Below are 17026 nucleotides of genomic sequence, written 5' to 3' on the forward strand. Positions count from 1 at the left end.
CGTATGCTTGTGCGACTAATTCCACGTATGATAAGAACTGGGGGACAATTCTACTAACTTATAACGGTTGCAACTCGTCTCGATTTTATTCCGATCCAACTTTGAGCCAAAAGGATCGTTCTAGTAGAATAGGAAAAGGACTCATTGCCGACGAATATGTTTGAATTCGATTGCAAGAAATTGACAATTTGTTAGTGGAATTATTCCTCTGGCTTCTTAGAAGTTTTCCTTACCTCGGTTAGACTTTCCCATAACAGTAAAATGGAAGACTGTTTTGATGTGTTTCGGTTCTCCCCTAAATAAATCAATTGTTGAAAGGTGACAATCGATCTTCATTCAACGGACAAGAGTGTAATAATAAATATATTTGTCAAATTTCAATATCATCGTTATATGTTAAAAATGTGTCTCTTTTTTCTAGTAACACGACACTTCCGGAATACCGACATCAAATTGTGACGCATCCATATTTAATATCATGACAAGCAGTTTTTAAACGTACCACGCCACGTCTAAGATTGACTCAAGGTCGTTTGTAAATGCCACTAAAAGGACATACCTTTATTCTATCATTAATATTAGTGCATTGTACTATTTTAAAAACAAAGTATTTTTTGGGTATGGAATTGAATATTAATTTTTTATAATAAATAAATATGAGACAACATCACAAACATTACTCTGATCCCAATGTAAGTAGCTAAATCACTAGTTTTATGGAAAATCAGAAGTAACGACGGTACCACAGACACCCAGACCCAAGACAAAATAGAATACCAATTATAATCTACATCGACTCGGTCAGGAATAGAACCCGGGACCTCGGAGTGGCGTACCCATGAAAACCGGTGTACTCACCACTCGACCACAGAGGTCGTCAAATTTTGTTTGTAAACAGTGTTGAAATCGCGAGTTGAAAAGGTTACATATAAGTTATCTTACGCAATTCAAAAGTAACTCTGCCTGTTGTCTCTTTACTCTTTATCCGCGAGACCGATGTAGATGTTTAAACGTTAAATAAAAAATGTTAAAAAAGAGTAACTACTGAGTTTCTTGCCGGTTCTTCTCGGTAGAATCTACTTTCCGAACCGGTGGTAGCTTCACTTAATTGTTAAATGACAATTCAAAAGTGCTCGTAAAAGCCTTCTCGAATAAAGTTTTGATTTTGTATTATTATACATAAAATTGACTCTTGACATGTTAATAGCCTAAATGTAAATAGGGTGAAACTGCGAATGGTAACTTCTTATGCCACCAAAAACATTAAATGTAAAAAATGCCTAGCCTCTCGCTGCAGTCTTCCATCGTAAAAAGTTTTGATATGTCATAGAAGCCAAGCCCGATTCAAATTATTATGTAGTTATAAATCAACATTTAGTAATTGTATCAATAGTTTTCTTTATTTTATAATTATAGTGACTTGGCAATGAGCACAAATTAAAAGCTGCTTGCTGCCTGGAATTATGTGCAAATGTTATATTATTATAATAAAGTTTATTTTGATTTGATTTGAAGACTATGGGAACAGCCACCGATGTTGGTCATTAAACTATGGTTTTAATTTATCTCTCTACCTTCTCTGCATATAGTTGTTAAATGACAATCCAAAATTGCTTGTAAAAGCCTACTTGAATGTAGTATATTTTGATGTTAATGATATTTGATATCATTTGAATTAGTTTGAGTTTCGTTACTTAATTTACCCCTTAAGGGATTTAAAAGATGGTTATGGTTTGATATAGGTAATGTTTTATAAATATCGCGCGGGTAAAGCCACAGGTTTCGCTAGTATGTAATCATTATTGAACGTCAAATAGGTACAGCGTATCAAATATATAATCATAATTTATTTGTCTGGCTTTAAATTTAAAATGTGTCCAAGCGTGTGATTTTGTTCAAGGACGTCTGAACGAATGCATTGTTTGTTATTATGTTTTTTTTTATTCGATGTATACAGGGAGGTGTTACTTCGTAATTTTATTTGTAATAATAATATCCATATTCACTTGATGGTAGGGCTTTGTGCAAGCCCGTCTGGATAGGTACCACCCACTCATCAGTCATTCCACCGCCAAATCACAGTACTGAGTATTGTTGTGTTCCGGTTTGAAGGGTGATTGAGCTAGTGTAACTACAGGCACAAGGGACATAACATCTTAGTTCCCAAGATTGGTGGCACATTGACGATGTCAGGAATAGTTAATATTTCTTACAGCGTCATTGTGTATGGGTGACCCCTTATCATCAGGTGGCCTATGTATGCTTGTCCGCCAACCCATATAAATATATATATCAACATAATTATTATATTTTAATTGAAATTATAATGTTGTGATATAATATACATAAGCATTTCGACAAAGTACTAAATAAATATAAGAAAAATCTTACAAAAAAAAAAATAAGAAGGAAAAATATGTGAACAATAATGTAAGGTTTTGAGAGATATACTTGTTCAAATAGTTAAGTATGTATTTCTCAGAATATATAAAACGTTTTTCTTGTAAGCATTTTTATCCGATCAATTAATATTTCGATTATTGGATGTTAATTTGACTAAATTTGCAATAGCCAATCAAAAGCGTTCACCAATCACAGCGACGACTTGATGATAGTTGAGAACGGCTGGATAACGACAGCCACTCTGGTTGGAGCGCTCAACGAGGAGTGAGGACACGACCATAAAGTCTTATAATATATTAAAACTGTGAAAGTAATTGCGGAGTTTAATTTACTGACCTAGGACGGGTGGTGTGATTTGTGCATAACAAACTACCATAGACTATATACACTGCTCTTGAAATAATATATATCGATCATATAATAAAAATAATATGACTTAATATAGCACAAGAATGTGTTAAAATTGTTTCTGTAAATAAAATAAAAAAAAGAAATCAAAATAGTTTCTATGGCTCCAAGTTTGATTACTTTCAAGAAATAAAGAATAATAACTCTGTTCATTCATTTATTTATTATGTGTTTTTGTATTCCTTAAAAGACTATGCACGCGTTGAAATTTTGACTCAAAATGGCGTTCTTACGTACGTATGTACTTAGGAAGTCACATACCGTACATATAAAACAATAATAAACGAAAAAAAATTATGTAAGTATTAAATGTAATCGATTGAAAGTTATTACAAAGTTATTAGTTATTTTTTCGTTATTAAATAAAATCGATTTTTTTCAAATCGAATCGGTAGCGTGTGATGTGTCCCTAATTTCGAACTTCCTTGGACTGAAAAAAGAAAAATAAACGAAAGGAAAGAATATAAAGTTATGTACTCTAAAGTGAGGAAGACTCGTGAAAACGGTGAAAGCAACATTGACAAAACGAGTACCTGGTATGGAAATAAACATAGACCAATCGCAGTTACGCTCCGGGGTCAATTCTACTAATTTATAACGATTATGATACGTCCCTGATTCAATTTCGATTCAACTTTGATTACACTTTTCAAAAAAAACCCAGTTCAATTGTACATACAGTACAGGGTAAGAAAAGGTTCGTTACCTTAATCTATTTTCGTGCGTTCAGTATAAGTGATAATCTGCTTTACCAATTGAGAATATATGACACTGACAGACATATTTTGACAATCCAGTACAAGATATCATATCTAATTTAAATTTGTAATGACTAATTTCACCATTAAATAGATTTCATGAAAAAAATAACTAAACGTACTCCAAAGATGTTACACTATTTTGAACCAAGTTATCATACTATGAAAGCTTAATTTTATATTCAGTTGTCAGGTTAATGATTTAGTTTTAAAAGGTACTAAATGTTTAAGACTTGATAGAGAATTTAATTTGAAAACTGACGAAGTTACAACAGTCTGACTGTAGCATATAATTAATACAAACGACCCAAATTCGTTCAAATAGCAACTGGATCGATGTGTTAGAATATTTAAATATCACTGAACGGCAATGATAACGCGTCGATTCGATTACGATATAGTAACAAATTGTCAGTAGAATTAACGACAGTGATAAATTTATAAATACAAAGAGAACATTCAATTTGTACATTTCCAAAACATACGAATTAATGTAGATTAGGACACCCGGTAAAAATGAAGTCGCTATCGCTTTTCGCATTACGTATTAAATGACCCACATAAAAAAAAATATGACAATGACACATACACAAAGATAAATGAAAAATATTTGAGGATAATTAAATGACAAGAAATAAAATTGTTTGTTAAAATTCCGCTAGGATAAAAACAACAAGATAATAATGTTTAAATGGCATTTTTTCCAAATGGTATAAAAAAAAGAGACAGTCTCTCTGTCTCAGACAGAAAGTAAGAGAAGAACAGACACGGTCGTTGGAGGGGCAAAATGTATTTTTATTGATTTATGTGAGTAACATATTCATTCGTTCATTCAGTTCATCAAGGTCGTCATCGTAAGTTAGTTAATTTTATTGTAATCCGCGTAAAAGGACGTCGTTTCCAACCTTCCTTGGAATAATATAAATACAAAGACCATTTCAAAATCCAAAAAGATACAAGCAGAAAACGGATTTTATACTTAAAATATTTCATGACCTCGCTTTACCCACACCCATGAACGCATGTATACACCGATAGGTTCTTGAGTACTCAATAAACGAAAATATATCTGTATAATCTGTGTACAAATAAACAGTCAAGTGTTATTTGATTTTAGTTGTCACTGAATCAGTGTGTCATTCCGGCGCACCGTTACGTTATTGCTTTATCATCACAGATAATAAATCGAGTAAGTAGCGAGATTTTTATTTGTTTTATTATCGTTCGTTATCGTCAACTTTTAGAACTGTTACTGTCATTATAGAATAGTGCGGCTTTGACAACGTATTGACATTTTTGTTCAATTGTTACTATCTAATTATCAGTTATTCATTGGGCAAACGACTCTATTCTGATCAATAACAGTCTCAAACGTCCGTTTTAGATCCCATTGTGGATCGATGGCGTAAAACTTAGATGCCGATTGAATGCCTCCTACCTACCTGTAGGTTTCAATGTATTGAAGTATGTGGTTGAATAAACTCCAAGATATCCTTCTCTATATCCATTGTTATGGAATATCTTTTGTCAATCTTTGCTAATGTAGATAATGCATGCATTGCGTTAATGTAATTTTGATTAAGCAGAAGCAACTCGTATGCACCACCGCTATTGTGCTCGGCGCGTTTTTTGATTTGGTTCTGATTGCTTAGTTTGAATTTGAATAAACGTCATAGCTATCGCTTCTTTATACTTCAGGCCATAAAGTATAATTATATATAGATTCTTATCATTTACAAATGTATTTTGTCGTATTACCAAGTACTATGTTGTAAAAGAAAATCGGACTATAGGGGGTCTTAGGCAGTGCTCTTTAAGCTGACAAATTCGGTAAACCATTTGTCGGATAATCGAAGGTCAACTGTAAAAAAAAAACAAAACAAAAGAGAAGCAAACTCTCTGTCTTTCTCTCTCTCTATGCATGCTTGTGTGTCTCTCCCTGTCTCTCTCTCTTTCTCTCTCTCTCTCTCTCTCTCTCTGTGTGTGTGTGTGTGTGTATGTGTGTGTCTGTGCCTTTCGAAGATTGAAAATCGCAGATATTACATATTTAAAACTCAGGGACATATTTGACGGACGGTTTGTATTATCTAATGACAAAAAAACTGAACGTTGTAAGACATTATCTGTTATATCAGTATCAGTATTGCACCCGTGTAAAGCTGGGGACGCTAGTATAAATAAATGTTTATTTCAGCAAAATGCCAAAAACAGTGTTACACTATTTCCCTGCCAGAGCTCTTGGCGAGGCCATCCGCTTACTCCTTGCGTATAGTGGCCAAGAATTCGAAGATCACCAAATTAAATTTGAGGATTGGGAACACTTCAAGACTTGTGAGTGTTTTTACTGGGTTATGTCTATTTTATTTGATTGATCATGACTTGTATGTTTGCCATGCACACATGTACATATAAAATCTCTTTACTGACAATCAGTACCATTGCACCAAGAAGATTTTATATTTTATTTACTGGTTTGTACATCAAATCAAATTCCTGTATCAAGTTCATTTAGGGCTATTTATTTTTGTCAATTTTATTATTTACAAAGGCAATCGTTTCATTCCCAAGGTGTGCCATCCAATATAAACTCACTAATTGTAGAACCTTTCTTACACAATTATTTTTAATATGTTTCATCGATTTGGCAATAGGGGCATTTAAACGCTTTCCAGGATCATGATGTAGATCCACTTACCTACATTGCTCCACATAAGAGTTACTGACTCTATGCAGTCAACTAACAGGAGTAACAAGTTTGTCCCTTGTACGAAAGCTATGAGTATCACATTTTCTCATAATATCATCAAATAAATCTAATATATTTAACACTATTTACCGAATTAATTTTATAATTTAATAAACCTATCTGTTAACACATTGTGGAATAATTATGAATGATAAAGTAATTTTTATCTAATGTCAAGATTGCTATTGCTGGAGTTCGAAGTTTTTTTTATCTTATCACAGTTTATTCGCCACAGCGTTGTGACACCGTGAACAGGCTGATTTTATCAATTTACTTTCGTTATCTTATTATGTTATATTAATTAAGTTTAATGGCTTAGCGGTATTTTTATGCAATTTTATCTAATAGCCGGCGAGAGTAGCATACATTGAATATTTTTGTACATACGTCCATCATCCATTTTGATGGTCAATCGACATAGGCAGTCAGCTTACGTTGATATATGATAGTGTACTATTAAGCACATATCTACCTTCGAATCTTTGACTTTTTTCATTATCTAATAAGACAACAATACGAGACATTAGATGAGAGGTCAAACTTGGTTTCGTTAGGCTTGGGTTGGATTTTACAAAAAAAACTTCACAAAATACTTACAAAATTATGATTGCCCCTTCAATATTTGATAAACTGTAATCCAGACTCTTCTAGAACTAGAATATCGTACAAAACATTAAAACTGAGAATTTTTGGACGAAAATTAAATAGGATGTTTGTTTTTTTTTTTTCAGTAATGCCATTTGGTCAACTGCCCGTACTTGAAATTGATGGAAAAATGTATGCTCAGAGTACAGCCATCGCTCGCTACCTCGGCCAGAAGAACGGGCTCGCGGGAGACAACTTAGAGGAAAGCTTTGAAATCGACCAGAATATCGAGTTTATGATTCATATACGAGAAGGTAACATTGAATTCATATATTCGTGGCAGTGCCCATCCGTGGCATTGCGATATCTTAATTTTGGATTTGGAACATTATCAAAACATATTTTGATTGATAACTTAAATATTGTTGAAAAAAAAAACAAAAATCTATGTACCACAAGGGTTCGTAATTTTTTTTTATTATCAGAGGCAGCCGACGCCATCTACGACAAAGATGTAACATTAAAGGCCACTGAGTATGAAGATAATCTCAAGACTCTGCTCACAAAACTCGACGAGATCATAAATCGGAACAATGGTCACATTGCAGCAGGGAAGGTCAATACATTTTATCAATAATTTGATTTAAAAACTTAAAGTGATCCAGTGTTGTCCTAAAGCTTCCTTAGCTAAAGCTTCCTTACTCTGTTTTTGAGGAGGGTATTAAGAGCTTATTCCACTATACTGCTCCAATGCTTACATGCAGCAGATACTCATTCGGAGATTCTTTTGAAGGTTTCCTTATGATGTTTACCGAACACGAGGTCAATTATAAACACAAATTAAGAACTGCGTTATTGCTTGTTCAGTTTTAAAATTCACGCATTCTAACCAATGAATAATATCGATTCTCATTTTCTTTTTTAATTTATATTTTATAGTACTTTGACTGGAAATAGAATATTTGTTTCTAAGAATCAAATTGACCTCGTTTGCAGGAAAAGCTTTATAATAATTAAAATTATTTTTATTCAGCTAACGTGGGGTGATTTCGTTTTCGCTGGAAGTTTCGATTACATGAAGGTGATGCTTCGCATGCCCGATTTGGAAAAGCAATACCCAAGCTTCCAGCGCGTTATTGATGCAGTGTACTCCAATGAGAAAATGAGGACCTATAAGTCTATCTCCCTATAGCGAGAAGTGCCAAAGAACTGAATTTTAAAATGTAATGTGTATATCATAGTGTTCTAATTTTAAATATTTGGTGGTTAGGATTAATCAGACGATTTAATTCAGTTATTGACTGTAAAGATGTGAAAATAAGAATAGTTTAGATATATATTTGTATTCAAATTAATTTTGTAAATAAGTACTGACGTTGTATAATTGTCATGAATTTTATTCATACCAGTGCCGAAGTTTGCAGCTGAACTCCATTTAGTGGACAGAAAACAACTTTTAGTTGTAAGATTCGACAGCACACAATTATAGTTCAATAAAATCTTATTATAAATTATTTTATTCTTAAGACATATTTCCAACCTGCCTTATATTATCCTGTATTATTTAAATTTAGGTTAACCTTGGCGTCTTTTGCATCCTTATTCACTCAGTCTTTTCCAACAATAGGATCAATGATCTAGACATAACATTCTACAAGTGCCATGTAATTGATAACGTATGCTTGTTCGAGTTTTTTATTTCGATTGCATATAATTGCCAATTTGTTTGTGGAGTTAATCCTCTGTATTATTATATAATTTCCTTTCTGCAGTTGGACTTCCATAATAGTAAAATGGAAAAGTTATTGGATACATCTGATGTCTTTCTACGTTTTGGTTCCACTGAAGTTGGAATCTATAGCGACGAAGAGCGTCGAATGGCGCGATAGGATGCTATTTCTCTTGGTTGTGTTAATCGGCATTAATCGGTTTTGTTGAATTTGCCGATGCTACGTCTAAGTGGTGTCGTACTATAATATATACATAATTGGTCTCCATTCAACTTATGTGCTCATAGCGTACTGTTAAGGTTATTCCGTTATCAATTTTTACTTCTACTATACAATTGGATACGAGTAATGAATCCGAAACGTTCTGCCAAATGTTATTCCTTTTTTTATTTGGGGATTTTCAACGGAACTTACAATCACTGTCTCTATGAGGCATAATAATATAGGAATATTCATCAAATGATAATTTAATATAATAATTTTTTATTTCTAAGGATTCAGAATAATAATTAATATGACAGGCGCTTTGTATAAAAAGGTTATTGTCTATTACGCCGTCATAAGGTAAATTATATTAACAAATATATTATGGAATGTGTGAATTAATTTATAGTCTCGAGTAAATTGTAATTGTAAGTTCAGGCAACCTAAACTTTTAATAGGACTATCTTTTGAATCAATTTGTCCAGAATTTTTTTTCCAATTATTTTTTAAAATACAAAGGGATGCACTGGTGTCTAAGAGAAAGATAAGTAGTTTTTTTATTTAGAGGTGTTTGGAGTTTAACGTTAGGTAAATATCTTTTTCAGTATGCAATTTGCAAAATTGTTATGTTACAGGATTAGGACTATTGAGTTTGGAGCTGGTTATCCAGTTAACCTGTATATTGGTCTATTTAGGCTGTAAGTATGGGGCTAGTTACCCTGTGCATTGGCCTATTTTAGAATAAGACCATGAGTTTGGGACTAATTACCCTGTCCGTTAGTCTGTTTTGGAACGAGACCGTGTGTTTGGGACTGGATACTATGTCCATTGGTCTTAGATTTAGAATAATTATCGAATGGATAAGGTACTCCGTGAAGCATCGTTATCAAGTAATATAAAAACTTTATAAATTGTAGCTTATATGTTATTATTGTGGTATCTATCTAGATATACACATGTTTAGTGCCATCATAATATAAAACCCACATCAGTAACGTTAATAAAGAAGTCTTACATCAACGTTCGAGCGTTTCATTTCCCTCGTCCTTATATTATGACGTTATAATCTATAATAGTGTAAAATTTCATACAAAACCACATTCACACATACACATACATTCATCCTCACATACCCATACACATACATTCATCCTCACAAACTTTTGCATTTATAATTTAGTACGATATATATTTATACGATGACCTGATTTTTACTTATGAATTACACTATAGAATGTTTTAAAACTAATGAATACTGGTAATTTTTTGTTAAGTGGATAAAAGCTTCTAAAAAGAAGATAACAGAAATGAGAAAGAAATAACTTACAGGAATCATTTCATACACTTCGACTTTAATTTAACTGGAACCTGGATGTGACGCCTGAATTTGGTGCAAGGATGATATCGCCGTTAGACCGGATATAAAGCTGTGCCACAACAGCTGGATACCACTTACAGCAAAAAGGGGGGCGTTCAAATATTACATGACGCAATTTGGGGGACAATGGGGAGGGGTGTCTCATAAAACGTTACGATGCGTTACAGGGCCGAGGGGGTCTTTATTACATCACGTTACGTAACACTGTTTTTTTTTAAATAAAAATTAGGAAATCAAAAAGTGGCAACCCTCTTCATAAATTTACAGAAAAACGTTACGGTGCGTTACAAGGGAAGGGGGGGATCAAAAATCTTTAAAATTGCGTTACATAATACTTGAACGCTTCCGCAGTAGATTGTGGCGTGTATGCCAGAACAACTGGCATTTTGCTTATAGTGTGTCATACCGGGATACTATTCGCCCAGAATGGTCAAATCTATGACCTTGAGTCGAGTTCGGTTCGGGAATTTCTGGGTCAATTGCACAAACACTGAACACACTCAACTTGCATGTTTTATACTGGATTATTAGGCACTATGGAATGATTTCAGGATCCCATGGCTACCATCAAAATGTTATCACGCGAAAACTATAAAAAAAGGAATATAAACGCTTATGGTTCCGCGATTAGATCCAAACTGAAATATAATTAATACAATATAAGCGCCTAAAAAAATAATGGGGATTAATCAGTGCTCAATCATTATGAATACAAGTATTGCAGGGATATAGCAGATCGTAAAGTTTTCTTCGCATTGTATCATGAGTTGCAATAAACATAACGAAACTGTACGTGTCATTGTCATCATGATATGGAATTGTTAAAAATCAGTCTCTTTTTCTATAAATACAGCACTTCTTGATTACGGCTATATTGAATTGTGACGCATTCATATTGGAAACCATGACAAGCAGTTTTTATATGTATCGCGCGTCTGATTAAAGATTAACTCGAGGTCGCTTAGAACTGCCACTAAAAGTACATGCTTTTACCCTACTTATTTTTGTTCAAAGTACTATTTGAAAAATAAAGTATTTTTGGGTAATATTTAACTTTGTTAGTAAACGAATTGGAATCGCGAAGTAAAAACGATACATAAAAGATTCCCTGTAGAAAAAAAAATGAGGAGATATTTCAGTTGTGGGAAATTTACAGGCTGTTGCCGTTATTGCAATCATTTTTGCATCGAAATAAATTATGGCAATGAGATTGATATGTATTTTGATTTGAAATTACTAAATGAAGCAAAACTGTGATGAGTTTTTTGTCGTAAATTCAATTCTAAAAAGAATACCATCCGTCAATATATTATTTCATATGAAATATCTGTTTCACGTAACGTAATATTTTTAATATTGAAACTGGGTATATTAAGTCGAAAATAAATTTGATACATCAAACACAATCTTCCTATACTAAATATCCTTACTGCTTTTGGCCTGCAGTTTTGACCGCGTTTTAGAAAGGGGTTTTCTGTGCGAAGTTTAAGTAAAATTTTTAATTATCTTGATGTGCAAAATTGTGAAAAGCTTTTCAAATAAGGGTCATATAGATAGATATTAGAAAATAGTTGATTTTTTTCACATTTATATAAATTATCATATAATTAAACCTAACAATAAAAAACTTTTAGATCTGCTTATCTAAGAATAGTATTATAAATATAAAAAAAATATGTTTTTCATCTTTTAGCTAATTGAACTGGTATTGGTTTTGATTTGAGACGAAAGAAATTAACCAGTAGCATGGTCACGGTCTTGATCTTGTATCTCAGTTACACCTCGAATATAAAATGTGTGATCTAAGGTCAGGTCCTGTTCTAAGCAGATCGCAAAATAGCAATACTCACTATACGTGTGTTTGGTTTAAAGATTGAATGAGCTATTGCAACTACAGACAATTTTTATAACATAATCATTTGTTCAGTTCATTAAGGTGATGTCAAAATATTTCAAAATATTTTTCTTCGTAAGACGATTTTCGAGGAAAGGGTTTCGACCATTTGAAAACACGCCGATAGGCTCTCGAGTAGTTGATAAACGAGACTATATCTGTATAATCTATGACATAAATACTCGAGTGTTGTGTATGAGCTTAGTTGCCATTGAAGTGGTGTGTTACCCTCACGTATAACAGCGTGCGGTTACGTTATTTACAATCACAGATAATAAATCAAGTAAGTAATGAGATATTAATTAATTTTATTACCGTTTTTATAGGGCAGTTATTCTATGGAGCAAACAATTACTACACTACTCTACTTTTTCCCGATCTCGATTGTAATCTCGTAGTGGACCTCTAGGGTAAAATTATTGTCGATTAAACATAATAAATTACAATTATAAATAAATTAAAATATGAATTGTAACTACTGAGTTTCTTGCCGGTTTTTCTCGGTAGAATCTACTTTCCGAACCGGTGGTAGCTTCACTTAATTGTTAATTGATGATTCAAAAGTGCTTGTAAAAGCCCGCTTGAATAAAGTTTATTTTGATTTTTTTGATTTATATTTATATTTATCTTTTGATATAAATAATAGTGATGTGATTATGTGTTTAAAATTCACCGTTTTATTATACCTTATAATTCTGATTTGTATATTCCTATTGAAATTACCGAATAATTCTTAGTATTTTGTGATGAATTTCAACGTATATTTTTAACCGACTTCAAAAAAAGGAGGAGGTTCTCAATTCGTCGGGGCCTTTTTTTTTTTTTTTTTTTTTTATTTTTTATGTATGTTACCGAATTACTCGAAGATGGCTGGGCCGATTTTGACAATTCTTTTTTTGTTTGAAAGGGCATGTTTTACAGGTGGTCCCATTGTCAGGAGATCAGGATCTGATGATGGGATCCTGGAGAAATCGAGGGAACTCCTCAAATTTTATAGGCACACCTATAGTGATTTTGGTTTTATTCAAAGTGCCTTGGTCATATGCTTACGAAAAGTGACATTTGATGAAGTAGAACTGATGATGAAGACCACAACTGGTAATCAGAACCTATTAGTAAGTAACTATTTTATGGGTTTAGTTCTATTTCTTTAAGATAGTCTTCAAGCAATTGATGTTAGTAAACATGCCTATGATGAAGTCTAGCTGATGGTGGACTACCAGGAGAACTCCTCAATGATTAACGGTATTGCATCGGGAAAAATGGTATTGTCTAATTGGGCTAACATTAGACTATTGTAACTTAGGTAACGCTTAATTTGAGTTGCAGTCCACATCGTATTGAAACGGCGTTGAGTTATGTTTAGAGTCGAAAGCCGAAATCTACTGAGTATAATAAAGTGAATGACAAACACCACCAATTGTAATTATAAATAACAAAAAAACACTGAAAAGAAGTAAATAAATTTTTATAAATAAAAAATAACCGCCTTCAAAAATTAACTAAAAAGAAAAAAATAATCAGTTACATCCATATCCAATTTACGAATTTTTAATCACCTTTTGAAGTCGGTGCCAACAAAGTAAATAAATTCCTATATTGAAATCATTTAATTTGTATCGATAGTAAGGTTTGTCTAATGGTGTCATCTATACAATAAATAGATTTAGGTTTGTATGTATGTATTATGTACCTATATTAGCAATTTTGGCACCGACTTTGAGAGGTGATTAAAAATTCGTAAATTGGATATGGATGTAACTGATTATTTTTTTCTTTTTAGTTAATTTTTGAAGGCGGTTATTTTTTATTTATAAAAATTTTATCTACGGAACTTATCTAACGTGTTATATTAATTTATAACTTAACAAACATGTCGTTATGTACTTGTACTCTAAATCTTAGCGTTCAGTGCAGATCACGAGATAAAATGTATATTGTAGATATAAGGCACCTGAAAACTAGGGAGGATAGCTCAGATTTAAACAAGCCTAAGTATTTGTGTTTTTTATGTGTTCTAAGATGTTTTCATTCTGGTAAACTCTTAATATTAATTGGTTGAATATCACGTTTTTTATCTGCGACAACTGGAAAAATTAAATGAGGCCAAACTTGCCATTCTTTCATCAATTTCCTTACCATCTACCGTTATCAAATTAGTTTTCTGGTACCGAAACACGGTCTTATTATATGAATTACATATACTTGCAAAGTTTCAAAATGAAATTGATACGGACATATGAAGTTTTAACGTAAGATCACCAGGTATACTTTCGGCAAACAAACCGTGGAACAATTTCCTAATTTGTATTTACAGTCCCTTGAGAAGTGGAGAAACAAAACATTAATCCGCAATTCAGAAGTGTGCTGGAATATCCCTTAAAAAGTTTTCTTTAACAGGAGACGAAGCCTTCATCCAGAAATGCGTTTATAGGCATAAATTGTAATTTTTGCCAATGTCGAATAATATTTGACATAGATATTATGAACTCTTCTAAACAGGAATTCTCAAGTTAAAATGTTTTTAATCAATATGAGATTCGTTTTTTTAAATCTGACCTTGAATTTCAGAAAAATGTCGACGGTGAAGTTGTACTACTTCCAGCTGAAGGTGGCTGGTGAAGCCATCCGTATGCTACTTTCCTACGGCGGCCAGGAGTTCGAAGACATTAGGGTGGCGAGGGAAGATTGGCCGGAACTAAAACCATGTTAGTACAACCTTATATTAATCCACATTTTCGAGTACTTATAGATATAAGAAATATTTTATAACTATTATATACAATTATATTATAGCCTAATTGTTTTAAAAATATATAAAGAAAATAAAAAAAATCTAGCTATTACTTTTAACAGTTAAACAGATAGAATAATTAAAGATTTTATAGCTGTATATAAAACGTAAAATGAAATATGCATAAATCGGCTTACAGCAATGCCGTTTGGCCAAATGCCGGTACTTGAGATCGATGGTCAAAAATATGCACAGAGTACTGCTATCGCGCGCTTCCTCGGCCGGAAATATGGTCTTGCTGGCAAGGACATCGAAGAGGACCTCCAGATCGATCAAATTGTTGACTTCTTCGACGACATTCGTTTAAGTAAATATGTTTGAAGTATTACCAACTATAAGCATTACCCTCCGTACCTACTATACCGAGGGTAAAGCTTATAAATTACCCACCCATAAATCCGACGCAGTTCATATTATTATTTTGGCTTTTATTTGTGCCACTAAGGCACCAATTATTTCGCCAAGGTACACACGAACACTTTAATGTGTCTCATGTGTTCAATGTTGTTTTTTCAAGAACTAAGATTCTGGTATATAAATGTTGTCAAAGTTTAAAGAGGGTGTGAATTTATTTTGTGCAAAGTTAATAAGAATATCATTATGAAATTAGTCACGTTTTTTTAACAGAAGCTGTATCAGTTTTCTACGAGACAGATGAAAATGTGAAGGCTAAGAAGCAAGAGGAAAATGAAAAGAATCATTATCCAGTTATGTTGAAAAAGTTGGAAGAAAATATTACTAAAAACAATGGGCACATGGCTCTTGGAAAGGTATTTATGATAAAAAAAAAATAATGTATACAAAAAAAAAAAATTTAAATCGTTATTGTTATATTCTAGTGTAATTGTTGTGTTTCGTTTTCACGAGTGAGCTAGTCCGTAAAGTTTTAATCCTAAAAAACATAACTTCATAGTTCCTAGGGACCTTATACTTGTGATGTAAGAAAAGTGTTAATATTCCTTGAATTTGCTAGCTCTATATTGCTCCCTACTTTAAATCATTCAAAAAGTAGTCCCATGCCTTAAAGGTAAAGGTCAAATAAATAACTCAATTTACATAGTCTGTTTATATAATTATTAAATGATGATTAGTATTTTTGAATGGTAAAAAAGTGCTGAATTTTTTGACGGTTCTTCTCGGTACACACTACTTTTCGAACCGGTGGTAGCTTCATTTAAAATAGTTGTTAAATGACTATTCAAAAGTACTTGCAAGAGCCTACTCGAATAATTATATTTTTTTATTTTTATAATAGTATTGTATTTTTTTTATTTCAGCTCACTTGGGCAGATTTTGTTTTCGCTGGCATGTACGATGTTTTTAAGTTTTTACTTAAAGTACCTGACATAGACGAGAAGTACCCAAGCTTTAAGAAAGTACAGGAGAAGGTGCTGGCCATCCCCAAAGTGAAGGCTTTTTGTGACAAAGCTCCCAAGTCTGATTATTAAAGGAACATAATTTTAAATCGTACTACATTTATTTTATATTGTTATTTGTTTATTGTTTTAATGTGATATATGAATATAAATTATTGATTTAATTTTGTCGTTTTAATTACTGTTAGTTGGACTTAGATTTAGAATTCGTGTCGATTTGGATAAGTTCTGACCCGTGTGATACTTGTTCGGAGTAGCAATTGCTTTAAATCTGTGGTGTTCTCTATGACGCCTTCAAATTCATTATTAACACAATTCTACATTATGTATACGAGAACCTGATTTATACTTTAAAATTAAATTATAAGGTAACACAAATGAGAAAGAATTAACTCACTGGAATAATTTCATACACTTCCTCCTTAATTTGACTGGAACATGAGTGTTACGCCTGAATTCGGTTCAAGGACTACGTCTGGATGATATCACCGTTAGATCAGTGCTGGATATGAAGCTTTGTCAGGCGTATATGTCAGAAAAGCTGGCATTTTGCTTATGGTGACTTAGTATACCGGGATAATTTCCACTCATTATTCTCAAAACCATGACTTTGAGTTGACTTTTGAGGAATTTCTGGATCAATTGCACACACACTGAACACACTCAACTTGTATATTTTATACTAAGACCTTGACTTATTAGGCACTATGGAATCATTTCAGGATCCCACCGCTGCCATCAAAATGTTAT

At 32.7% G+C, this 17026-nt stretch overlaps 1 protein-coding gene across 1 annotated transcript; it reads left to right on the plus strand.

Annotated features, from left to right (window-relative positions):
- Nucleotides 1-5763: 5763 nt before the first annotated feature.
- On the plus strand, nt 5764-16363 carry LOC124537030. The gene is made up of 9 exons (XM_047113740.1): nt 5764-5900; nt 7047-7214; nt 7386-7516; nt 7934-8091; nt 13964-14101; nt 14678-14814; nt 15040-15207; nt 15528-15670; nt 16178-16363. Exons 1-9 carry the CDS (start codon nt 5768-5770, stop codon nt 16346-16348), a joined length of 1347 nt encoding a protein of 448 aa, XP_046969696.1. The 5' UTR covers nt 5764-5767; the 3' UTR covers nt 16349-16363.
- Nucleotides 16364-17026: the final 663 nt, after the last annotated feature.

This window comes from Vanessa cardui, chromosome 17 (genome assembly GCF_905220365.1).
Source record: "Vanessa cardui chromosome 17, ilVanCard2.1, whole genome shotgun sequence".
Lineage (NCBI taxonomy): Eukaryota > Metazoa > Arthropoda > Insecta > Lepidoptera > Nymphalidae > Vanessa > Vanessa cardui.

Bases quoted from the DNA above. Each gene is read 5' to 3' on its own strand.
- LOC124537030 (XM_047113740.1), top strand. From the start codon at position 5,768: ATGCCAAAAACAGTGTTACACTATTTCCCTGCCAGAGCTCTTGGCGAG. The intron at 15,208-15,527 runs GTAAATATGTTT...TTTTTTTAACAG, and splicing joins CTTCGACGACATTCGTTTAA to AAGCTGTATCAGTTTTCTAC. The intron at 15,671-16,177 runs GTATTTATGATA...TTTTTATTTCAG, and splicing joins GGCACATGGCTCTTGGAAAG to CTCACTTGGGCAGATTTTGT.